This window comes from Neopelma chrysocephalum, unplaced genomic scaffold (genome assembly GCF_003984885.1).
Source record: "Neopelma chrysocephalum unplaced genomic scaffold, ASM398488v2 Primary Assembly neopelma1_319, whole genome shotgun sequence".
In the NCBI taxonomy this organism is placed as follows: Eukaryota; Metazoa; Chordata; class Aves; order Passeriformes; family Pipridae; genus Neopelma; species Neopelma chrysocephalum.
Window position 1 is genome coordinate 182,768 of NW_020897981.1, and position 24,657 is coordinate 207,424.

Consider the following 24,657-nt stretch of genomic DNA (forward strand, 5'->3'; position numbering starts at 1 on the left):
GCCCTGCAGATGTGCCTGCCCAGGGCTGGGCAGAGGGGCAGGATCCCCTCCCTGCCCTGCTCCAATGCTCTTCCTGATGCCCCCAGGATCCCATTGGCCTCCTTGGCCCCCAGGACACGCGGCAACTCAAAGCTGGGAGGAGTTGCCTGTGCAACCCCTTCAGGAGGGTCTGGACAAGTTGGAGAGATGGGAAATTCAACAAAGGCAAACTTGCTGAGGAGGCATCAACCCCCTTATCCAAGTCATTGATGTTAAACAATACCCAGAACTGAACCTTGGGGGATACCACCAGTGACAGGCCCCCAGCCAAGCCCTTGGCCACTGATCACAACCCACTGGGATCTGACACTCAGCCAGTTCTCAATCCAGCCCACTGCCCATCCAGCCCACATGGCCTGAGTTGAGTGTCAAAGGCCCTGCTGAAGTTGAGGTGGGCAATACCCACTGCTCTCCCCTCAGCCATCTGGGCAATCATTCCATCTTGAAAGGCAATCAGGTTGAGTAAACATGACTTGCCTTTAATGAACCCACAGTGACTACTCCTGATCACACTCTGGGCCACCTCAGTCCCCCCAGGCCACCTGTTCTACACCCCACACCACCCCTGTGCCCCTTCCCCAGCCCCTGCCAGCTCACCCGGCCACAGCATGGACCATGTGCCCCCTCCAGCTCCCCTGGGCCTGATCCCACCCAGCAGTGCCTGATGGTTCTATACTGGGGGGCTGCAGCCTCCCTCTCACATTCCAGGGGTTCCCTCCCTCTGCTGTGCCCTATCCCTGCAGCAGCTGCTGTCCCAGGCACAGCCAAAGCCCTCAGCCCATGTTCTGGAAATGCCCCTGGTCCCTCCTGGCCCGTGAACATCAACATTTGGAGGAGGCCAAGCAGGGCAGGAGGCAGGGAGAAGGGAGACGGGGAGACATGGAAGGGTTTTATGGAGCCATAGGGTTATCTCCCATTTCTCCTTTCCTGGGAAGCATCACCTTCCTGCTGCCCCATCACTGCTGGGGGTGTCTGAGGGCACACATGGCACCCACAGGGGTCTGGGCCAGACCCCCCTGTGCTCCAGGCGCTGCCTCAGAGGCACTGAAGGAGTGGTGACTGTCCAGAGAAGGGCAGCAAGGCCCAGGGGCTCAGGAGAGGCTGGAATAGTGCCCAGGGAGCTCAGGGAGGAGGTGGCAGTGGCTGGCTGGGGGACTGTGCCCCATGGCCCTGCCCCGCACAGGGGAGATAAGCACTGGGCTGGCTGGGAGGGGTGAGGACCTCCTGCCCCACAGCCCTACTTGGCCAGGGCATCCTCCTGACCCCCCTCTGGGCCCAGGAGGGCAGGGGGTCACACCAACCCCAGGCAGATCAGGCTGGGGAGCAGAGCTCCCCTGTGCCCCTGCAGGCTTCTCCTGTTAGTGGGGGGGACTGGACCTGTCATTCCCTGGCTCTCAGGAGCACATGGCAGTGATGAGCCACCAAGCCCACCCTTGTGGCACTGTGGGCACCTCTCCCACCTGAGCACAGGTCCAGGACTGCAGCCAAACACCCCCACAGCCTCAGTGTGCAGCTTTGCAACCCCACAACCTGCCTTTTTTGCCCCAAAGATGCCAGGCAGGGGGTTCAGGAGTGCCAGGAACCAGGGAGCAGCTGCCAATTCTGCCTCCAGGACAGCCCCAAATGGGAGCAGCTGGAAACACAACAATGAAAGCACACTGAAGCCATTTCCTTGTTCCTTTCATTAAGTGTAGCAGGGAGGCTGCTTCCCTTGTGCCTCCCCACCGAGGTGATGCTCTCCTGGGGATGCTGAGCCGTGGTGTCTCCCCAGCCCCACTCTGCCTCCCTGGGACCTGCCGGCTCTGCCCTTTGCCATCACCCAGGGCCCTACCCTGCCCTACCCTGGGCTCTGACCTGTGCTGTGCCATGTCAGGGGGCACTCATGTTCCCAGGACAGCAAGTACTGCCACAGCCCGAGCCCACTGCAGCCTCCTCTCCCTCCTGTGCTGCCTCTCAGCTTCCCAGGACAGGACATATCCCAGGAAAGCACCAGTGAAGCCCTGCCAGGAGCTGGGCCCAGCTGGGCAGCCTGGCCACCCGAACAGAGGCTGGGCTGGGACTCAGCCCAAAGCTGGGTTTTTTACCCTCAGCGTTATGCCAGGAGGATGTTGTGAATTTCTGAACTACCTGGTTGGATTTAAAGTCCTGCTTCTCTTCTGGGGCTGAGCAAGTACCAATTTCAACCCTCAGAGGTATTTTTTTCCACATGGACCTAGTCCCACACAGCCCTTTTTAATCCTCCTTGGAGCAGGAAGACAGTGGATTAGGTGTGGCTTTAGGAGTTGATCTGCTGAGATGGAAGTTTTGTGTCCAGTGTGCACAGAGGGGCAGGAGGTCAACTTACTCTGTGCTTCCCAGGCACTCCCACTCTTCCAGCTCCATCCAGGGACTCTACTCTCTCTTTCCTCCTGGGCAGGTGCTGCAAGTACTTCCCCAAGGAAGCTGGGTACCTGCCTGCACAGGAACACAGCAGATCCTCATCCCCACCAGGCACACTCCCCAAACAGGTCACACTGTCCCCAGCTGGGGGAGAAGGCTCCCAGGAAAGGGAAAGAAGGCACTGCAGGCACATGGAGATTCCTGTGCCTGGCTGGAAACTCAGCCTTCCCTCCCCTCTTAGTCAGGCAGGAGCTGTGACTGGGATCTGCTCAGTCCTGGTTGTGTCACTGGACGGTGTTTGAGGCTGACAGAGCCCGAGGGCTGTGCCTGGCACTGACCAGCTCCCACCACAGGTAGGTGGGAACATCATCCTGTTGCCTTTCCCCCAAAGTTTTACTAAATTTTTCTTGATTACTACCACCCACAGAGCAGTAATTTATTCCAGAGCTGCAGCACCGCTGGAGCTTCCTGAAATAAGTATCGGCCTGTGTGGAAAACAAACCCCCCACAGCCTGTCCCAGTGCTGCCAGGGCCTTCCCAGTGGTGGGATGGCAGCACTCAGTGGCTCAGGAGAGCAGTCACTCCTTCTCCAAGAGGTACAGCCCAGCTGCTGCACCTCCTGCCTCCCTGGCAGGTTTTCCCAGCAAGAAACTGTTCTCAGCATGACACACATCACCCCATTTCACTGCTCCTTCCCCAGTTCAATAATTTAGCTTATAAAGGAGGAGCTAAGAAGAGCACATTAATAAATAAAGAACATCTTTGAAAGATGTATTTAAACTGTGACAGGGAAAATAATTCATTGAAGAAGCAAAGGCCAATCCTGATCAATGATTCAGGACCCTGGAGGCAGCAGAGGATCTGTCCACGGCTCCGTGAGCCCAGCAGGGAGGAAATGGCATGTGGGCAGCTCCCAGAGCCCTGTCCTGGGCTGCCCCAGCCCTGCTCTGGCAACAGCTGGCTGCCTTTTGGGGGAGGCAGCAGGAACAGCTTCCACCGAGGATGGTTTGCAAACTGTTTCACTTAAGGACATCTCCTTTCAGCACCTGAAACGCCCACCTCGCTCTGCCAGAGAATTCCTTCTCTTTTCCGGACTGTGGTTTTATCCAGGGGATCACTTTTGACAGGAGCAGCAGCAGCAGAAGGGAATTCAGGACAGAAGTCACCTGCAGTCAAGCCTTGTAAAAATAATTCTCAGGAGATGGCCAGCCACGTGCTCCTGCCATTGCCAGGCCCAGGCCCAGAGCAGGGTGGTGCTGGGACAGGACACAGCACATTCAGGACACACAGAGCTGCACATCCCGATGGCACACACGGCTCCCGGGAGCAGCAGTTGCTGTGGACATGCACATCCTGAGCCACTTGTTCCTCAAAACTTCCAGGAAAGCCCCCAGCCACATGGTCCAAGTAAACTGGGACAAACAGACTTGCCACTTGAAAAACCCAACAGAACACGGCCTGGACCCGCACCCTTTGTGTCACTTGTACACTCGTGGGAGACCCACATTCACTCCACCAGCCTGGTGGAAGCCCCATGGGCTGGCAGTTGGCACCGTACCCCCCATCCACCCTGGAATCAGCCACAGTAGAGCCAGAATCCCCAGGCCCCACCAGCTCCCCTGCCGAAAGCAAAGCACTGAAGTCTGCTTTGGATCTCCTCAGTGCCCCTGCAGTCATCATCATCATGACTAGGCTTCGCGAACGAAGATTTGGGAAGGGCTCTACCCACTTTTCTTGCAAGCGCGTTGGTGGCTAAAAAGGCCAATATGAGAAAGGCAAGTCCGGTTGCAAAAGACACAGCAGAAAGACTCCTTAGATGGTATATTCTGCAAGGCACGATTCTTTCTGCGTTGCCCCCTGCAGTAAGGCAGCACAAAGAGTGCTGTGCAGACCCCCCTGCCCCCCATGGCACCCCAGGCTGGGCACCCCGGGCACTGCCCTTCCCTCCTCCTCTGGCTGCCCCAGGCCCCTTCCACACCAGGACAGAAGGCTGCAAGCTCCACCTCACTGCCCAGCCTTGGTCCCTTCCAGTCTGCAACTTAACAGAAAGCTCACAGAATCAGCACTTGTAGCCTTCCCCCATAGCTTCTCTTATTTAGGAAACCATCTAGAGCCAGAAAGAAAAATCCTTTCTTCCCTCCTAAATAGCTGAGGTGTTAGGACAAAGCAGCTGTAAACTGTGTGTTTCCTTTTCAGTCAATGACACAGAGAGACACAGATGTGGAAAAAGGAGACACAGATACCTTTACTGTGGCAAGGAGAATGCACCTCCTTGGAAGACTGGGCTGTAGAGGCCACAGTGGGCAACTGCTGCTCTGAGCCTACAGCTGGTTTGCTAAGGCTGAGCCAGAGCACAGAGTGCCTGAGGGTGAAGTCCCAGTTACTGCAGTCACAGGACTTCAGGCATCTCGTGAGTGCAGCAGTGACACTCTCAGCAGGGACAGACCCCGACCTGACACCAGAGACCTTCTTTTTTCCTGGGAATGAAGCCCAAGTTCCAGACAAGCTGCCTGTTCCCCTGGACCTCTCACAGGCAGTAACAGGCTCGTGTTCTCCATCAAAGGCCAGGATACCACGAACTCCATGTTGGACACTTTTCTGCTTTTATTTTAAAAAAATCCAGAGTGGATCCAGTAACAGTTTTATTATCAAGGAAATTGTTTTACCATAAGCAGAGAACAGACATAGGATGGAGCAGAAGGCTCAGACAAGCAAAGTATTTAACTTCCACATAGCCTCTTGTGTACGAAATAATGTTACAGCTGAGTTTGAAGTACCCCCTTTCCTTGAGGACAAGGGTACCAGCCTAGCTCAGGGCTGAACAGTCTCTACCAACGTCACCAGCCTTGCCCTACTGCTCACAGGCCTCATTACCTGCTCACAGGTCCTCAGATGCACAAGGAGGGTCCATGCAGTTCTTCTCCTCCCTGTTCCAGCACGACTCCCATCTCCACCCTCAATTTAGTGACATGGTTTCCAAACTGGGATCTCAGATTTAATACACCATTGTGTCAAGTATTAAATGATCAGCGAGTGCCCAGGTGCCTCAGGTGAACGCCCCAGGGCCCAACGCCTAACTCTGTCTGGCACAAATTAACTTTCATCAAGTGACAATTTATCTAGCAGACACATCACTAAGTTTATACATTAAAGAATTTTATATATAGAATACTGCAAAAACACAGTAAGTCTGAATTCTGCCCCTTTCTGCTCAGGAAGGTCCCTTCTCTCCCAAGCATCAAGAAAATCGACCTCTTCATCATACTCCAGTCAAGGCAAGACAGAGACTTATTGCTTCTCTTCCTTCTGATCCCCTGAACTTCCAGAACCCTCTCGTTCAGAGGCCATCTGTGAAAACATTGGTTTGTTAGTCGTGGTAACACCAAACTGCTCCCGGACATTCTTCCCCAGCTCGCTGCTCCAGCTCAGAGAGTCCCTCCCTCAGTGCAAGGGGCAATTGGCCACTGGAGGACAGAACCAACCTCACCTCTGCAAGAGCTCTGAGAGGGAGGGAATGATCTTCCCATTATTTCTGCTTTCCCAGGGGATGGAACAAGCTTATATTGCAGCTCTAGACGTTTGCAGTTTGACATCAGGAAAGCAGCTTTCCACAGTAAGGACAGCTCAGCACCCCCAAGGTCACCTGGGCAGTGCGAGACCTCCCTGGACAGGTAACAACACACTGGCCAGGGTTCAAATGGGGGGGGCTTTCACTGGGAAGGAGATGGAGAAGAAAATCCCAGTGGCCTTACTACTGTGGCTTTGGGCAGACTGAGCAGGAAGCCTGTTTTACAGTCATCCTGAAAATAAGATTGGGCATTACTTTTCTCCTTCAGGCACCCCCTGCACTGAGGGAAAAGCCCCCTCTGTGTTCTTCTTGATGCTCCTCATGAGGAGATCCCAGCACTTTTCCATGGAATGCTGTAGAGTACCAGAAGCCCTGGCCTGGATGCAGGGCAGCTGTGACAGCATGGCCACGACTTCAGGCCTCCAGCTCTCCCTGACCTTCCACAGCTGCCCCTTCAGCCAGTGCCACTCAGAGGGAGCTGCACCAAGGCTCAGCACCATCCCAGCCCAGCTCTTCTCTGCAGTTTGGGATCCCAACTCCCTCCCAGCCCTTAGCTGGAATCTGGTGTTCCAACTCCCTCCCAGCTCAGCTCTTACCTGGAGTTTGGGGTCCCGACCCCCCCTTTCCCCACCTTAGGGCTCTGAGATGGAAGTGCCCCCAGACCTACCTTCTTGTATGCCATTTCAAAGAGTTTCAGGGAGGCCTGCTGCAGGCTGGTTGCTGCCTGCCTGATGTTCTCCCCCGTTTCAGAATCTTTACGAGCCAGAAGTTCCCTCATTTTAGCGATTTCTTCCTTTAATTTGTTGCACTGCAAATAAGACACAAAAAGCACAGTGAAATGCTGCACTTGGTTCACTAAGAATCTCCATCCCACCTACTTGCCACAGCAAAACTACCTTTCCTTGCCAGAAATCATGAAGTTAAGCCTCAAACTGAGCCTGCAGGGACCAGGACTGTGCCCAGTTCCCAGTGGGCACCTGTCCACTTCACTAACCGTGTCCCAGTTGGCGTTAATGGGGCCTTGTTTGCTGTCTGGGCAGAGGTGCCAAGGACAGAGAGCCCTGCAGAGCCTGACAGCTCGCCAGCCGTGTCTCTGCCTGGCACACCTCAGCCATGAGTCAGCCACCCCAGGAGCCAGGGGAAGGGCAGAGAAAGCTGGTTTTCATCGATATTTAAGGCACTGTCAGGGAGCCAACGAGTAAGGCTGCTCACCACCCTGGTTAATCCCCTTGCACGTGGGATGAGAAGCAGAGGGGCAAACCAAAGCAGTGTGGGCTCATCCCAGCCCTGCAGCCATCTGTCAACCCCCACACAGGCTGGCATTCCCCTGCCAGCCTGGCAGGCTGCTGGAGGGGCAGGGGGCTCCTGGGGACAGCTGTGCAAGGAACAGGCAGAGCTCTGGTCACACCACGGTGAGGGGAGGGAGAACAACAGCTGCTGTCGGCCCCCATTGGCACAGGGCTGCTCCAAGCACTGCTGCCCACCTCCCCTTGGTATTCCCCCCCAAAAAAAGTTATAGGGAACAGTCCCTGCAGGGAACAGGGATTTAGGCTCTGTGCTCCTGTATGAAAAAACTCCAGTGATCATAACCCCAGAGAGCCAGCCAGTATCATGGAATCACAGAATGGTTTGTGGGGGAAGGGACCTCAAAGCTCATCCATTCCCACCCCCTGCCATGGGCAGGGACACCTTCCACTAGCCCAGGTTGCTCCAAGCCCCGTCCAACCTGGCCTTGGACACTTCCAGGGATCCAGGGGCAGCCACAGCTTCTCTGGGCAACCTGTGCCAGGGCCTCCCCACCCTCACAGGGAAGAATTCTTTCCCAATATCCCATCTAAGCCTGCCCTCTGTCCATTTAAAACTACTGCCCCTCATCCTGTCACTATCTGCTGGCTGAGAAACAGCCTTTTAACTGACCAGAGGCTACTACCAATAAACTATAATCATGTCCCCCAAACACCCCAGAGCCCCAGAAACCTTTTTATTTTGCTTCCCAGAGACTGGGCACTCTGTTCTGAACTTGGCTTTTGAAATCCACAGTGCACCACCTCAAAGTGGTGTGAAAAGCACTGTTTGATACTAAAACATCCGTTTCATTCCCAAGAGAGAAAAACTGGAGCTGAGCTGATACAATAATTTTTATTGCCCCCAGCTCCTGGGTGCTGTGCATGCACTGCCAGGACAGCACAGCAGCTCTGCCTTTCTCCCTGTGTTAACACACTGGCAGGCACTGTCCAGGATCTCCAGCTTTGGAGCAAAACTCTCTCACAGGCCCCAGCACAGTTCTTATCAAACCACTGCAAGGCCAAGCCAAGGACAGAGCTCGTGCAGGAACCTTTCATGAGCAGCCTCCCAGGCTCTGAGATCCTCAGTGACACTGAACTCACACTGTGAAATGGGGTATTTGCCATTATCCAAACCCTGCTCCTCTAAGTTTGTTGTACAGCCTCCCACCAGCCACGCTCATCCCAAGCCCCAAAACCAGAGATTGAGGACTGTGCCACCTTTACCTGGCATGGAAACATGCCCGGAGCTGGTGCCAGGGGCCAGAGCCAGCTGTGAGTTAAGTGAGAATCTGAGCAAAGACTGGATAAGGAACCTTACCTGCTTTACACTACAGGGTCAGGAACTCCCTACCTCATCTGCTGGCAGCTGATCCTTGAACTCCTCCATCTTGGACTCGGTGTCGTGGATGATGCCCTCGGCCATGTTCACAGCTTCCACACGTTCCTGGGGACACAGCTCGTCAGGGGCTGCTGCAACACCACTGCTGACACAACCTGAGGACATTTCTCTGCCCAAACTGCCAAGCTCCATTCTAGTTCCCACACAGGCTCCTTCTTAGTGGCAAGAGGGCAAGAAACGCAAGCAAACAATTCCTAGATGCACTCTGGCACCAAGAGGTCCAAAGAGGCCAGTCAGCCCTCACACTGCCACACTCAAACTCAATTCCCGGAGGTTGAAGTACTAAAGCAGCATCACTGTTGGCACACTGGAACTTCAGGGACAGCACAGCACACTCTGCTCTCTGGGAAAGCAACAGAGCTTTTGGAAAATATTTTGAAGCTTCTTCAGCAACAAGGACACTAGAGACAACTCAAATGCTTGGTTGTTTTAGCCGTGTTCCCTTATTACAAAACCTCCCATTTATGCATTCATGAGATTTCCACAGCAGTAAAACCATGATCTGAAAAGTTAACGAGCGAATTTTGACAACTACAATTACACAAGTCAAGTCAAGAGAAGTGTTAAAGTAACCTAATCACCTTCCTCTAGAGCTCACTGAACAGGGGCGAGTCCCAGTTCAGGACTACAACAGGGAAGAACTTATCCAGCAATTTAAGATACAAAGTAAGGCAGCAGGAAGGTTTTCATTGCAGTCTCTTCAATGCCTCCCCTATGCTTCATGGTAATGATGAGGTTATTTAACAGTGGGACTTTCACACCAAGCTCTTTGATGGTTCTCCATCTAACCCACAAATGCTCATCAGCCCGTGCTTTGTGGCTTTACAAGCTCTGAGGTGATGCTGCTTCCTGTGAATTTATTCCCTGCCTTCTCCCCTTCAGTCCCCTTCTGATCCCTTTACTACTGAGGGCAAGATTTACAGCACTGCCTGAACACCTGAGACAGCTTCCTACAGACTGGAAGAGCACAGAGTGGATCAATCCCATGTGCCAGTTCCTGCAATCACTAATCATATGTTGGTGCCATATCCCAGAGTCAGCCTCTGCTGTGTCTGCTTAAAAATCAATGCTCTATATTTAGTTGCATAATTCATTAGTATTACCCTCATTAAAGCAATTAGTTCCAGCCATCAATCCTGTGTGTATCACAGATCCAGTCACTCGACTATGGCAAGTGTCAGTCTTTCCTTGACACAGCCAGTGAGGATTTCCAGCACCTCCTGATGGCCTCCCCTGCACTGAGGGCCAACACTGTGCTCACATGGATATGGAATTCCACATGCCAACAGTGAGACTTCAACCACTATGGAAAGCAACTTCCCACTTTAGGAAGGAAGAGGCTGAGGTGCACTTGTGTTTGGCAGGTTCTATAAATTAAGCTTTCAAACGAACTCAGAGTAGCTTAACTATCCCCACAGGGTCTGCATCTAACCAGAGCACTGCTGTGAGCACCCAGCTGCAGGGGGCTGGCTCCAAAGGCACAGCCAAGGTAGCAGGCAGGTGGGCAGCAAACAGCAGTGATGGCAAAAACACAAGTAGAGCTGCAAAGCTGTTAGTCATGAGCAACAGGTAGGTGAGTTTGCCCACTGCTGCCTCCAAGGCCCAGGAACTCCTCAGGGAGCCAGTAAAATTCCAGGCACACAGGGCAAGGCACCCAACCCAAACCCCAGAGCCAGATGTTTCTGCCAACACCTTCTTGCAGCTCAGTGTGAACTGACTGTAAGGAAGGAAGCAGATAGTGGGGTAACAGCTCAAGGGCTCACAGAGCAGAGCCCCCAGCCCCTCAGAGGTGAGCACAGCCACTGGCACACGGGTGACAGGCAGCAGGGACCCCGTGGCCCCCCGTTACCTTCCTCCTCCTGTCCTCCTCCGCGTACTTCTCCGCGTTCTTCACCATGTTCTCAATCTCGTCCTTGCTGAGCCCACCCGAGGACTGGATCACAACTGCAGCACAGAGGAACATCAATGAACAATGTGCTCTCACCTTGAGGACAGGATTATCTCCCAAACCTAAGAGCAGCCTTGCTCAGGGACGCTGCACCTGTGAAGGTCTTGTGGGCAGCACAAAGACAGCCGGTGTTTGCAGAGGCAGAGATGCTGCTGGCAAGGTAAAAACTTGATCTCTCAGATCTACAAACTCCACAGCTCTGCCAGACACTTCCTGCCCACTGCTCTGGTCTGCAAGTCACTTCGGCTGGTCTTCACTTACTTCTCCTGGAAAGTGAGGGAGCACCAAAGCCCCCAAAGCAAAGGGGCATCCCAGGTTAAAATACAGAACTTAAAAAAAAAAACCTCCCAGCAAAAACCCAACTAACAAAAAAAATCCAAGGAGAAGGGATTGTTTTACCAAAGATTCCTTTCCCTGTTGGAAAGCAGCCCAGGCTGGTGGCAGGATAAGATTCCCCACCCAGCTCCTTACACTGCCCTTAATAAGGGAATGTAGCAAGATTCTATGAGCAGGCTCTTAAAGGTCCCTTTTTTTCCCCTTCCATTACTGTCAAAAAACATAGTCTAGACTTAAACTAATTTCTGCAGTAAAGCCTAATTTCATTGTGAAAGGGAGGACCAACATCCAGGACATCCAGGTATATTAAAATCCTCATATGAAGTAAGTTTTCTATATAAAATCTGCCAATGGTGCAAAACCCTGAACAAGGACACACATACACAAGTCCTCTGGATACAGATGTGGGATGAGCAATTCAGCTTTGTAATCAGGACCACATCTGCACACAGGTAGGCAGCTAAAAAACATTCTGATTGCCTATTATCAGAAGCCTTTTACTTAGCAGCAAAAGGCTGCCACACACCCAAAATCTACAAGGAAATCGAGGTAACAAGCAGTGTGGGTTTGGTAACATGTTGCTGCCAAAAAGCCAAGAGTGTGATTGAGAGCAGCACCTCTGAGTTGTGCATACAGAGTTAATACTTTCCTTAGCTGAGTGTGCATTCCACTGCTCAAGGGTTGTTTCCAAGAAACAACTGAAGGGCAGTACAGAGGCTTCCCAGTTAGAGGAACAAGAGAGATCTATTTTCTATCAGGGGAATCCGTAAATGCTTCAAATTAATTTTCTGAGCCCGCAACAGAGCTTTAGAAACTGTCAACTGTGGCATTAATTACCCTGGAACACCAGGCCTGACATTTCATTGCACCACAGAGCAAAACACACTGACAGCTTGAAGTCCCTGAGCCTCCTGCCAGTTCAAGACTTCCAGCCTAAGTGGATGAAAATGAACAAGGTGGTTACAGGGAATACCTGCTGCTCAAAAATACTTGACTCTCCAGACCTTTCTAATGGAGTAATTACAAACAAATACGGTCTTGGCAAGAGCTGATTTGTTCAGCTATACACTACACACCTTGGACTCTGGACTCAGAGATCTTCCTAATTTGATTTCTCCCTTAAAAGCTGGTACCTTCATGCAGACAGGCTCAGGGACAGCAATCCCTGTGATAGCAGAGGGCACTCCCAAAGGAACAGTGTGCCCAGCAGCACAGCTCAAGAACAACTAGTGCTGCATTGCCAAGCAAGGATTTTCTGTCCCTTCAGGGTAACTCAGGGCAGGGTGTCACTGCTCTGAGCATCTCAGTGACACAGGACACCCTGTCAAGCAGCAGGAGCACGGCCCACAAACACCTGTGAGCCCTCAGTTAGCCAACCTGTGCCCAAACACCTGTGAGCCCTCAGTTAGCCAACCTGTGCCCAAAACCTCTGGGCACTGAGGCATGGCTGACCTGTGCAGGGAACCCAACAAACAGCTGCACTCTGCTGAAACATTGGTGTAGCAATCCCAGGAGATGGCAGGACCGAGCAAGGACCATCACAGAGGGCAAAAGGACTCATGGGAAAACCCAGCCAGTGAGGACTGCCTTTACCTTGGCATGGTCAGGGGCTTCATCTCCGCCTAACGTGCAAGGAGAGCTTCCCTGGCAGGATCTGTCAGCAGGCTGCTGGAGAGGGCACAGTGCTGTGTGCACACAGGAGCTCTACTGCCTTAGAATGGATCTACAGGTCACTTCTCTCACTTCTCCCCTTCCCCAACTCATTCTGCCCTCCTTTCCAGGGGAGGCACTCAGCCGAAGATGACTTCAACTGCATCTGTGCTTCACTGACAACAGAGACTGCTTGGCTCATCCTTGCTCTTCATCAGTCCCCACCTGGCTGTGGGATGCCCCTCAAGGCAGCACTCCGTGACCTCTGGAGTTACTTGGTGTTCCCCTCAGTGCCCACTGTGCCATGGCACCACCATGATTCCTCCAGGCCTTTCCTCCCCCTCCCTGGCAGCACCCCAGAGCACTCACTCTGCTGTTCACGCCCGGTGCCTTTATCCTTGGCCGACACGTGCACGATGCCGTTGGCGTCGATGTCGAAGGTGACCTCGATCTGGGGCACTCCCCGTGGTGCCGGGGGAATCCCAACCTGGGAAGAGCAAGGGTTGGCCATCAGCTCCCACAAGGACACGAGCTCAGGGCACGAGGCACTAGGGCTGGGCATGTTACCCTGGTCATCTGACAATGAATCAGCTATTAACCAACCCTCAGAGCTCAGTCCTCTGAGCACCTGTTGGCATCATCCGGTGCCAGATTTAACAGGGTACAGGTTTCTACCCAGGACAGGTGCACAGAAACCATGTGAGAAAACCCCCAAGTTTGGTTTCAAAGTGATACAGGTTCTGCTTTCTTGCTAAACAAGCCCCTCTTCCATGGGCATGGGAGGATGCTCTATTTCCTCAGTTCTGGACACAGACTTCACTCACCACTTCTGAGGAACCATTCTGAGACAGTGACAGGCAGCACAGCTTCCTTCTAAAGTACAAAAGGCAAAGCCCTTCCTTTCTACAGGGCTCTTCCAGCACTGACCAAACCCATTCTGGGCAGGGAGCCTGTCAGGCAGCCCCACACTGCACACCAATCCCTGGAGCACATCTGTTCTCCAGTCAGCAGGGCGTGGGGCTCACTTCACAAGGTCTCCACACAATTGTTCAGAATGATGTGTTGACAGTTGACATCACGGCACACACACCACAATGCCTCCCAGGGTACCCTGGCTCACAGGGACTGCAGGTATCCTGGAGCCTGCTCCAAGTCCTGTCTCTGCAACACCACAAGAAAGGCCAGCCTTCAGCTTATCTGCTGCACAGGCTTGGGATTGCAGAGGTCTTTTGTGCCCAGGGAGCCCTTTTAGGTCACCAGGCCCTAAAGCTGCAGCAGCCCCTGTGCCACATAAGACTGCTCAAGAGACTCTCACCTCCACCTTAAATGCTAGTTGCTCCCCTGCCACAGAAAGGCTGTCCCAGAGCCGGGCTGTGCCTCTGGAAGCTGCTTTTTTACTACAAATGGGGTCAAATGTCTTCTGTAAGTGACTCCCCCTCAACACTGCCTTGAGGGGTCAACTGAAATGGAGAAGGCTCTGAGTGTCTCTAAGAAGGTCGAGTCTAAGGTCATGACTAGAGCAGCCCACGTACCAATGTGAACTGGCCAAGTAGTTTGTTGTCACTCGCCATCTCTCTCTCTCCCTGGCACACTTTGATCTCCACTTGTGTTTGCCCATCAGCAGCTGTAGAAAACACCTATGGAAAAGGAACAGAGTGTTACTGTACAGCTAATAAATTGGAACACACAAACTGATGCAGTAACAAACTGACTGAAGGAATAAAAGGAAGCTACTTGGAACAGAAAGAATCATTAAATGTTCGTTGTTCTCCTGTTCCTCTGACAAAATTCCAAGGCATCAAGACTAGCAACGGCCAAGCTCACTGGCACCTTGTCCTATATGCACTTGGAGACACAAAACCAGGCCATGCCATGTCAGCAGCAGGTTCCATGGCAACCACCCTCCCAGAACATCTCCCCCTGAAGCAGCCGGGCTCTGCCCCAAGCCCACGCCCCAGGCAGCTCCGGGGTTATCAGTGAGCACGCAGCAGCAGGCCCAGACAAGGCCAAGGAAGGAAAGGATCACACCCAAGTCTGCCAGGGCTTTACAACACAGGAAAGAAGATAACCCCTCCTGAGGCATGCAGCCCAAGAAAGGTGGTGTCCAGTGGGTGTGGTGCTCAGTTGCAGAAAGTCTCCACACAATTCTTCTTCAGAATGATGTGTTGACAGTTGACGTCATGGCACACGCACTGCAACAACCCTGTGCAGGTCGCAAACATCCTGGGCTATCCTGGCACTCTTTAATTCAACTCCCCTCCACTCCTGGGCACACTAATAATCAAGAGAAACACTCACTGACTGACATTCAACCTCATTTCTACAACTGCTTCTCCTTGCCACATGAGGAGGAGACAAGACCATCTACTGGGATGCTTTGGGAAGCCTTCACTGGGTGTCCAAGAGCACCCCAAAAGTCCCCACATCCAGAGTCAATTCATACCTGGCTCTTCTTGGTTGGGATGGTGGTGTTCCTGTTGATGAGCTTTGTGAAGACACCTCCCAGTGTCTCAATGCCCAAGGAGAGGGGGGTTACATCCAGCAGCAGCACGTCAGTGACGTCCCCAGCCAACACCCCACCCTGGATGGCTGCACCGATGGCCACGGCCTCGTCAGGATTCACGGCTTTGCTGGGAGCACGGCCAAACAACTCCTGCACAGTCTGCTGCACCTGCATGGAGACACAGCACAGCTGTACTGCAGGAACCACCACTGCCACACAACGTGCCAGCCTGGGCTCAGCCTGGCATCCCTGTGCTCCTGCTGCCACACGAGCCTGTGGCACGACAGAGACGCTGAGCTTCAGGTCTGTGCCCCATTTTCCATGCACCCTATGAAATGCACTTGTTTCAGTCTAGACAATCCCTTCTCTGGAGGCTTTTGTGCCATCAAGTTTGCAGCTGCAAGTCAACTCACAGCAGTGCTTTTATGTAGCCCAGCCATATTCAGAAGGGATCACTCCATGCTTATCTAGGAGTCAAGGATGCTCCCTGGGAACTCACACAAGCCAACGCTGAGCAGAACACAGCTGTCAAGGACAGCACAGCTGTGGAGGCACAGACAGGGAAGGTAAAACAAATCCAGAAGCACAGTTCATGTTTGTGTGCAATAAAGGAGGAAAAAAAAAGGGAATTGTGTAAAGAACAGAATTTTCCGACTCTTTCTTGAACAGGCTGTTTCAGCAGAGCAGATGTGCCGTGTCAGCAGCCTGAGAGGCGTTGTTAGCACTGCACTGCTCGGCCCTTTGGAAGGACTGTGCCCATGATTCCAACAGATTTACTGCTGAGGCATCCACACGGGAATGCAGCAAGGGTCTGCACCAGAGCACAGCCCAGGACTCCCCTGCTCTGCCCTACAGGGGAAGGGTGTGGGACTTGTGCTCCTCTCCGAGTACAGTTGTTGGGCACACACCAGCACAGGGGAGCACAACATGCCTGGAAAACTGCTGGGAGCAAACACCCAACTCTGCACTGCAGCCAGGAGACACCTGCCCAGAGTGTTCATTACAGAGGAACACTCTTTATGTGTGAGCATATAATTAAGTGCAAGTCTTTCCCTCTGGAGGCATATTTTACAGAAACATTACTTCTAACCACCCACGGTACTTCTCCTCGAGTACTGGCCATGGAAGCGCTCCAAAGAAGCCACATTCCCTCCTAGCAGGGTGAAGAGAAGAGAACAACATACAGAAGAGAAGGTTCTGGGCTGTGTACAACACATCAGCACTGATTTCCAGAGCTGTAACCACAGGCACTCAGGAAAGCATTCTGTAAGCATAAGGCCACAGATGCTGGGGGTTATCAATGAGGAGGGAAGGAAAAATAAATACAAAAAAATAAAAATCAATATTTAAGTCCTGTCTTCCACCTCTAAAGGATACATGTTTCAGGAGAGGCTTTCCCACTGAGTGTTTGTCATCACTTTATATGTAAGTAATCACACCATTTTTCCTTTATCCAGCTGGAACAAGAAGGATTTTGGGAACATATAGCAGAGTTACTCCACTTGAGTTTTGGTCAGCTCAGGAGCTTCTGTTTATCTTGTTGCTCTGGGTGACCTTCTGCTCACACTAATATTACCTCCAGCCATCAGGGTCATTTAATACAGGGAGGAAAAACCCTCCCACCAAACTCCAAATGAACCCCAAGCAGGACCATGTACATACATACTGCCCTAGAGAGGACTTGCAAATCACAAATCTTAACAGCAAACAAACAGTCCAAGCCTGACTGATTCCTCTGGAATGAGATTCTGATGCTTTGTAGGAGAGGACACGCTGACCCTTGGAGAGAGCAGTGCACATCCCTGTTCAGCTCTGGCTTGGGGAGCAGCAGCCTGACTGGCTGGAACAGGAGCAGTGAATCACCTGCAGACAGCACCTTATCTACAAGACAGTGCATGTCAGCACAGCAGTCTTTTAAGTTACTTGTTGGTGCTTATCTCCACTGAATAGAAGGGCCAGGCATTAGATAAGGAGTGTCTGGAACAGCCAGGGAAATGGGCCTGCCAACACCCAGCCTCCAACAGGCATCTGATCACACACAACCAGCAGGTATCAGAGCAGTTCTGCTCCTGCAGCTCCTTCCCAGCTGCTCTAAGTGCTCTATACAGGGAGCAAAGCCCCTGGGGGGCAAAGATTACTGACAGGTGACTGTCATTAAAGTGTACCTTTGTCACACACTGAGGCCACAGCAAGAGAAACACTGTACATCTCCACAGTGCTGCCTCTGTCCATTCATACCAGAACATCAGGCTGCAGCTGAACATGCAACTCCAGACATGTCCCACTTCACTTTGTGAAGTGCAACTCAGCTACAGCCCCCAGACCAAGCTGAGCTAATTAACAGGATGAGAGTCCCTCAGCACTGCTTCCATGGGGCTCCTCAGCACATCTGCTCTGCTCTGGGGGCCCTCAGCTGCTGGGGCTCTGAAGCCACCAGACCCTCAGCTTTTCTGCTGCAAGCCCAGGGCAGCTGTGCCAGCTCTGCCTGGAGCAGGGACTGAGCTCATACCTTTGGCATTCTGGTCATGCCACCGACCAGGATGACTTCCCCAATGTCACTCTTGCTGACTTCAGCATCCTGCATGGCCTTCTGGCACGGTGCCACCGTCCTCTTGATGAGATCAGCCACGATGCCCTCGAACTGTGCCCGAGTCAGCTTCATGTTCAAGTGCTTTGGTCCGGAGGCGTCCATGGTCAGGTAGGGCAGGTTGATGTCAGTCTGCAGCACGGAAACAGGCTTGGAGTGAGCACAGCAATGGAAAATAGGGCTGCTCCACAGTCAGATCAAGTTACAGCTTCTGTTGGCCTGTAGTGAAGCATCTACATGGCTGCTCACCCTACAGCCCAGGCCTTAGGAGGCAGCAGGAACATTTTTATGTTTGTCTCTTCTCTCAGAGAAGAGACAGTTACTTTCTTCCACATCTCATGGTTACAACTGTTAAGCTCCCATTTTAATACTGTGTTATTGCAAGGTTTTGCATTGTTAAGAAAAACAAATTAATTAGTCATAGCCAAGAGGTAAGAGCTGAAACACTGGAAGTGACAACATTAATCCTGTTCCTTCAGCACAACTCAGGAAAAAGCCCATCTTCAGAGTTCCCAAAGATTCTGCCAACTAACATTCCATACCAGGTAAGCTCCTTGAAGAAAAGAACTCACGGCTGTTTTCTGAATGCCAACAACTCATGCTCAACAGCCAAAGTTAATTAGTGCAAGGGACCATAATCCCCACTTCCTTTGGCCATTTCTGAATCTCTTACAAATTCACATGCTGGATTTTTAAAGCAAATCTTATACTGAAATCATTCAAGTGCTGAGTCATGCTGACATCAAAAGACACTACAAACCAAAGCAATTAAAACATTAGTGCCTTAAGCTCTAGGGATTAAGTTTACACAACAAGAACTAAAGCCACGTTACTGACTAGAGGTGTGCAGACACTTGACAAACAGCATGGTAAAAAGCATTAGGGGAAAATGGGGCCAAAAGCAAGTTGTTTTCCCTTCACTGCTAAAGAGTTAAGGAATTCAGTTTTTCCTGCTATGAACAAACTGGATTTGCCAGCTCTTGAGCACATAAAACAGAGCCTGCTATGTCTCTGGCAGAACTAAGCATCCATTGTGACTGGCCTAAACTCCTTGCTATGAGCTCCCCACTGGCCAACAAAAAGACCACCATCAAATAAAATTAAAAATGTTTATTCAGAACCTAGAAATTGGCAGAGTCCCCATTTCAATTACTATATAATTGACCTTAATTTCACTTAGCCAGGACTATTACACTCCCAACTTGCTCCTTCTCCAGCTCCTCATTCAGTAGTGAATAAAGGACACGCTTGAATGCATTAATACACAAAGTGGATGGAAAAAGGAAAGGGGGTGTATGTTGCCCAATGTCTGGACAACTCTTCTATAGGCAAGTAAGTTGAGATTCTTTACAGAAATCACTACACAAATTAGCTGTTTCAGTGGAATGAGCAGCACCAAGGTTTTCCAAGGCTTTCGAACAGCTTGCACAAATAAGTGGTTCCAGTAACCCAGCAGCACTGGCTGCAGCTGAATTCCCTGATGCCCATCATACTTCTGAAACACAGAGTAAGCTGGGAACAAGGTCACACTCCCTATAAGATCAGAAAACACAGTGCCAGAAAAAAAGGCAAAATCCAGCACCATTCTCAGCTCCCAACAAGCAACTGTGTCCTGGTACAGGACTTGCTGTGACAGTGACACTTTGGTTACACAGAAGCTTGTTCTGCCACAAAAAAATCAGCAATGTCAGAGCTTTGTACACAAAGCCAATGCAAAACTCACAGCGTCTCACAACGTTGTACCAGACTGCTTTGGACCCAGGCACGTACCTGCACAGATGATGAGAGCTCACACTTGGCTTTCTCTGATGCTTCTCTCACTCTCTGAAGGGCCATGTTGTCTTTAGTCAGGTCAACACCCGTCTGAGTGACAAACAACAGGTTAATAGACTCAGCTTCTGCTCAGGAGTCACCTCACCGCAGTTCACCTTCTCACCACTCTTGACTCTAAAGATATTTCTAGAATACAGCCTGCTATGTGCACTTCTGCTGCTCTCTCACTTCTGGCAGAGGTATTTAGCATTTCAAATGTGCCAGCCCTCTCTGCTCTGCAAGTGATTATACAGTAAGGTACAGATTAAAGCTTGGAAAAGCTGCTGCATCACAGAATATAAAGACAAGGCTGAATTAGCAAAGGAGTTGGAATTAACATTGCAGTTTCCTCCAGCAAACCCTGTCTTGCATCTTTGCTATCACGTTCAACTGCACCACAGATACTGATTTTTAAAAGCAAGCAGACTATGCATAGGAGAGTCCTGCTACACAAGAGAGAAAAAAGGCAGAAGTCCTGCTATTCTGTGTCTTCCAGGAGATGAATAATCCACGACAAGAAGACAAATGTAAGAACTGGAAGCCGGGCCAACAAGTGTCTAACACTCTTAAATTTTAACTGTGCCATAAGTGACAAAACAAGTCCTAATAATTTAAGATTCCCATTCTTCTACAGAAGTGAGTTTGAAAAGGGTAACACTCTGCTCTGAAGAGACACCTTACCTCTCTCTTGAACTCTTTCACAATATGCTGTAGTAAAGCCTGGTCAAAATCTTCTCCACCTAAGAAAGTGTCACCATTGGTGGACTTCACCTCAAAGACCCCCTTCTGGATTTCCAGCACAGAAATATCGAAAGTGCCACCACCCAGATCGTAGACTGCAATGCTGCAGGGAGAGAGGCAGGAAAACATCACTTTCTAGACAAAGTTGTGTGGCTCAAAACTCACTCTCCCCAGGAGATGCAGTGTGCAGAACTCACGCTGCTGCCCACAGAAGTTAAAAGCCTCTCTAAAGACAGCAGTAAACAAACCTCACAGTGCACATATCCCCTGAGCACTGTGAGTCCATGGGGCAGTTTCTCAGGCTGTGCTGCACGATGCCCAACGATGCCCATTATTTCAGACAGGGTAGTTCCTCCCTCTTCAAAACCAGACCCACATCCAATGACAAGGGCAGGGACACCACAACTATTATGAAACACGTTTTTCAGAATGTGAGGCTTTCACAGCACTGTCATCTCCATCAGAAACACACAACCTCTAACAAAAGCCCTGCATTTACGTAACCAGCCCTGACAGTAGCAGAAGGCTGAATGCAGGCAGGGAAGCTGCAGGCCATGGGTACCTGCCACAGCTCAGGGTACCTCCTGTGCTACCCTGCAGCACCACTGGCTGTCACCCAGCTGTCCTGCCACACCCATCACTGCCACCAGTGGGCAAGATCATTAAATTGACATCAGGTTTGATAATTAAGTTGTAGCTGCAAGTTATGAACCCTCCTTCTGTACCAAGGTTGGCTGGCACAGAGCAGAGGTGACATTACACAGCTCTGACTCACGGCTGTGAGTCCACCTTGGCAGAACTCCAACCAACGCTCTAAAACCCAGAAAGAACAAGAGGCATTTCCAAAGCAAATCCCAGCACATTACTTGGGAGAGGGGAGGTGCATTGCACAGGCACTCACACTTTGTCTTCTGACTTGTCCAGACCATAGGCAAGTGCAGCTGCTGTTGGTTCATTAATCACCCTCAAAACATTCAAGCCAGCGATCTGCCCAGCGTCTTTGGTAGCCTGAGGGATAAAGAGGAACAGTGCTGACTACTGAAATTAAATGCAATTTATAAGCCCCAAAATGTTATAGCTTGATGAGTACCTGTCTCTGGGAATCATTGAAGTAAGCAGGGACTGTGATCACAGCATTCTTTGCTGCGTGCCCCAGGTAATTTTCTGGAAAACGAAGGAGACAAAACAGAAGGTTATCCTTGTAAGAACACCAAGTCATTATTCACAGAATCACAGAATGGTTTGGGTTGAAAGGGACCTTAAAGCCCATCTCATTCACCCCCTGCCATGGGCAGGGACACCTTCCACTAGCCCAGGTTGCTCCAAGCCCCATCCAACCTGGCCTTGGACACTTCCAGGGATCCAGGGGCAGCCACAGCTTCTCTGGGCAACCTGTGCCAAGGCCTCACCACCCTCACAGGAAAGAACTTCCTCCTAATGTCTAATCTAAACTCACTCTCTTTTAGTTTGAATCCATTCCCCCTTGTCCTGTCACTACATGCACTTGTAAATAGTCCCTCTCCATTAAGTAGTTTGAAATAATTTTTCTGAACTAATAACACAAGAAAGACTTGCTGTTTTCTGGGAAGATGCAGAGGGAGCTGTGCAGAAATTCAGTCCTTTCACATAACATGGAATAGTTTATAGACTTTTGACAGCACAGCCCTATTTTGGCAGCACCTCCACAATTCCATCAGTGACTGGATGCCACTGGTATGAATTCATCTGAGACTTTAACTTGTCTATTTAGTGTGCAAGACTGAAGCTGTTCTCCATTTTTTTTGAGGGTTCAACATGTGATGCATTTAAAATTTCCTCTTTTTCATCCTGATTACCAAATCTGCTGTTGGTAACTTACACAGTACAAATAATGTACATACACTAACTTTATAAGCATTTAATTAGTTCAATACTGTTGCCCGTAAACAAAGACACAAACCAACAGAGTGCCGGTTTATGCGGTGCTTTATTCGGGGCCCCAGGAACCTGAGGACTAACGTCCCAAGTCAGGATTCCAAAGACCCTCATTCTCAGTTCAGCTTTTATACACAAACAAGTTTACGTGCAGTTTCCACAGCAAAACAGTACGTGCAGTTTCCACAGCAAAACAGTTTCATTCAGTTACAAACAAGCTCATACTGCTAACAATTGATAATCAACTACTCTAATCATAAATCTACTTAAGTTGTCTTACCCCTAGAAACTGTTTAACAGACCCTTACCACATCCAAGGTAACAAATCATTATATACATGCTTGACTAAATCCTTTGATTATTGTTTCCACTTCTTCAGTACATTTCATGCTCACAAACAAGGTTGCTAACTTACTACTTTGAAGTGTTGCTTTCTAGGCCTACTCTCCTACTAAGCCTTAGCCATTCTACTACTAATTTAAATTGCTCTGCAACAATACTTAACTAAAATAATTTTTAGAACACTTATTAAAATAAGTTTGTGTTTAATTTTTGAGACGGCAAGTCAGAAAAACATGTATTACACCTCAATTTAAGGTCATGAACTGCTCTCAATAAAAAGAGAAGGATGTCAGCAAATGCAGATTCAGACCTGCTGAAAAGATTGTGCAGGGTGCCCTGACAGGACTCATGGCTGTGCACTAGCCCAGCACAGAGCTCACCCACTGCACTGTTCTCTGCTGCTTGCAGAGCCAGATCCTTCCATAGCTGGAGTCATGGAGCACCCAGGCCAAAAGCCAACACCTTTATGTCTAAGGCAGAGGCACACCATCCTCCAAATAAAAGCCAGATTTATCATCTCTAGATGCTCACATACCACATACTCTTGGGTGGAGCTTTGGCAAATGTCCAGGACCTAACACTGGAAAAACAATAACCTCTGGATGAAGCTTCAATCCTGCCCTCCTCACACCTATCACTGGACACAATATTTACCAATGAGGGTGAAGAAGGCAGCCACTGACTGTTCCCTCTCTGTATCACTCAGTGTCCCCAGAAACCATTTTAGGAATTGAAATAGAAAAAAAATCCTCCAGGCCAATGGCTCTTTTCCCCCAGCGAACATTTAAAGTCCCCACTGGCTAATTAGCCATTCATTGAGCCCAACAATGGGGTCCCTCGAACACTCCCTCTCTCCCTACATGCTCTCCACCCAGCAGCTGAGGAAGAACAAAGCCACTCCAAGGCCTGGCTGCCCCAGCCCGTGCTCAGCTGCAGCCAGGGAGGCACAAGGACTGGGCTTCCAAGGAAACGGAGCTCCCCCTTCTGAGTGAGTGTGAACTCAATCACAACGAGGATCAGCTCAGGCAGTATTTAATTCTGGTAAGAGTATCCTTTAAGTAAAGCACTAATATCTTGCCAAAGGTCTGGGATTGAGGAGGGAATGATCTTCCTTGAGGCTTCCTAAGAGCCCACTCTGTACCCTCCCCCCACCTGCCCTGTTCTGTGAGGCTTTGGTACCACAAAAGCACCTTTTTGGCTGCAGCACCTCCATTTACAAAGCACACAGACAGCAAAGACCAAACTGTACCAACCTGCAGTTTCCTTCATCTTCATTAGGACAAAGGCACCGATCTGGCTGGGAGAGTAGAGCTTCCCATGGGCCTCCACCCAGGCATCCCCGTTGGAGGCACGGACGATCTTAAATGGGACGTTCTTACTGCAAAACACAAGGATTCTATGCTCAGTTGCTCTATCACCAGGTAACATGGACAAGCTCTAGACAAAGAACACTGAACTTGCCAGCAGCAGCCTCAGATCCAGAGGCCCAGGAGTACCAATATGCTGCTCCTGCTTTTAATCAGCTACATCATTTAATCATAAACCTGAGGTATGATCTTACAGCTTTGATTATAAATACCCTCAAGAATGAGAAATGTCTTCACTTTTTCCTTCCACATCAGGAAGACTTTTTTACTTCTTCTCTGAAAGCCTTAAGGTGATCAAAAACTAAGAGATCCTGAGATGACCTCAGCTGATCAGAGCATGGTGCTACCAACACCAGTGTTGTGAGTTCAATCCCTGGATGGGCCATTCCTTTAAGAGTTGGACTCAATGATCCTTTTGAGTCCAACTCAGGACATTCCCTGAAGCTCTGAAAACCTGGAAAGCTCGGCCCTCAGACAGAAGCAATGAGACCTGAGGGCAGAACCACTTCACCTACACCGGGGTCATATTTTAAAGCGTAAGAGGGTGGTGTTTTCTGCCCCCCTGCTGGCAGTGGGGTCGCTCCCTTCACTCACATGTCCTTCTTCACCTCCGAGTCGTCGAAGCGGCGCCCGATGAGGCGCTTGGTGGCGTAGAAGGTGTTGTGTGGGTTGGTGACCGCCTGGCGCTTGGCCGGCATCCCCACCAGGCGCTCGCCGTCCGCCGAGAACGCCACCACCGACGGCGTGGTGCGCGCGCCCTCCGAGTTCTCCAGCACCTGGGACACA

The 24,657-nt window shown here is 50.7% G+C and overlaps 1 protein-coding gene and 1 non-coding gene across 3 annotated transcripts in view; both read right to left on the reverse strand.

Annotated features, from left to right (window-relative positions):
- Nucleotides 1-5,002: 5,002 nt before the first annotated feature.
- HSPA9 (heat shock protein family A (Hsp70) member 9) overlaps nucleotides 5,003-24,657 on the reverse strand; it is a 23,060-nt gene continuing 3,405 nt past the window's right edge. For both annotated transcript variants that reach the window (XM_027705088.1, XM_027705089.1), the window contains exons 4-17: nucleotides 24,466-24,647; nucleotides 23,758-23,882; nucleotides 21,339-21,412; nucleotides 21,150-21,256; nucleotides 20,189-20,351; nucleotides 19,466-19,558; nucleotides 17,618-17,827; nucleotides 15,049-15,276; nucleotides 14,138-14,242; nucleotides 12,975-13,092; nucleotides 10,521-10,615; nucleotides 8,624-8,716; nucleotides 6,654-6,794; nucleotides 5,003-5,766 (exon numbers count right to left, since the gene is read on the reverse strand). In XM_027705088.1, coding sequence (XP_027560889.1) covers nucleotides 5,707-5,766; nucleotides 6,654-6,794; nucleotides 8,624-8,716; nucleotides 10,521-10,615; nucleotides 12,975-13,092; nucleotides 14,138-14,242; nucleotides 15,049-15,276; nucleotides 17,618-17,827; nucleotides 19,466-19,558; nucleotides 20,189-20,351; nucleotides 21,150-21,256; nucleotides 21,339-21,412; nucleotides 23,758-23,882; nucleotides 24,466-24,647 — 1,794 coding nt within the window. In that variant the 3' untranslated portion in view covers nucleotides 5,003-5,706. The remainder of the gene's footprint in view (nucleotides 5,767-6,653; nucleotides 6,795-8,623; nucleotides 8,717-10,520; nucleotides 10,616-12,974; nucleotides 13,093-14,137; nucleotides 14,243-15,048; nucleotides 15,277-17,617; nucleotides 17,828-19,465; nucleotides 19,559-20,188; nucleotides 20,352-21,149; nucleotides 21,257-21,338; nucleotides 21,413-23,757; nucleotides 23,883-24,465; nucleotides 24,648-24,657) is intronic.
- Nucleotides 14,721-14,792, reverse strand: LOC113978306. Its single transcript, XR_003537540.1, has one exon. It is a non-coding gene; the product is annotated as a small nucleolar RNA SNORD63 (small nucleolar RNA).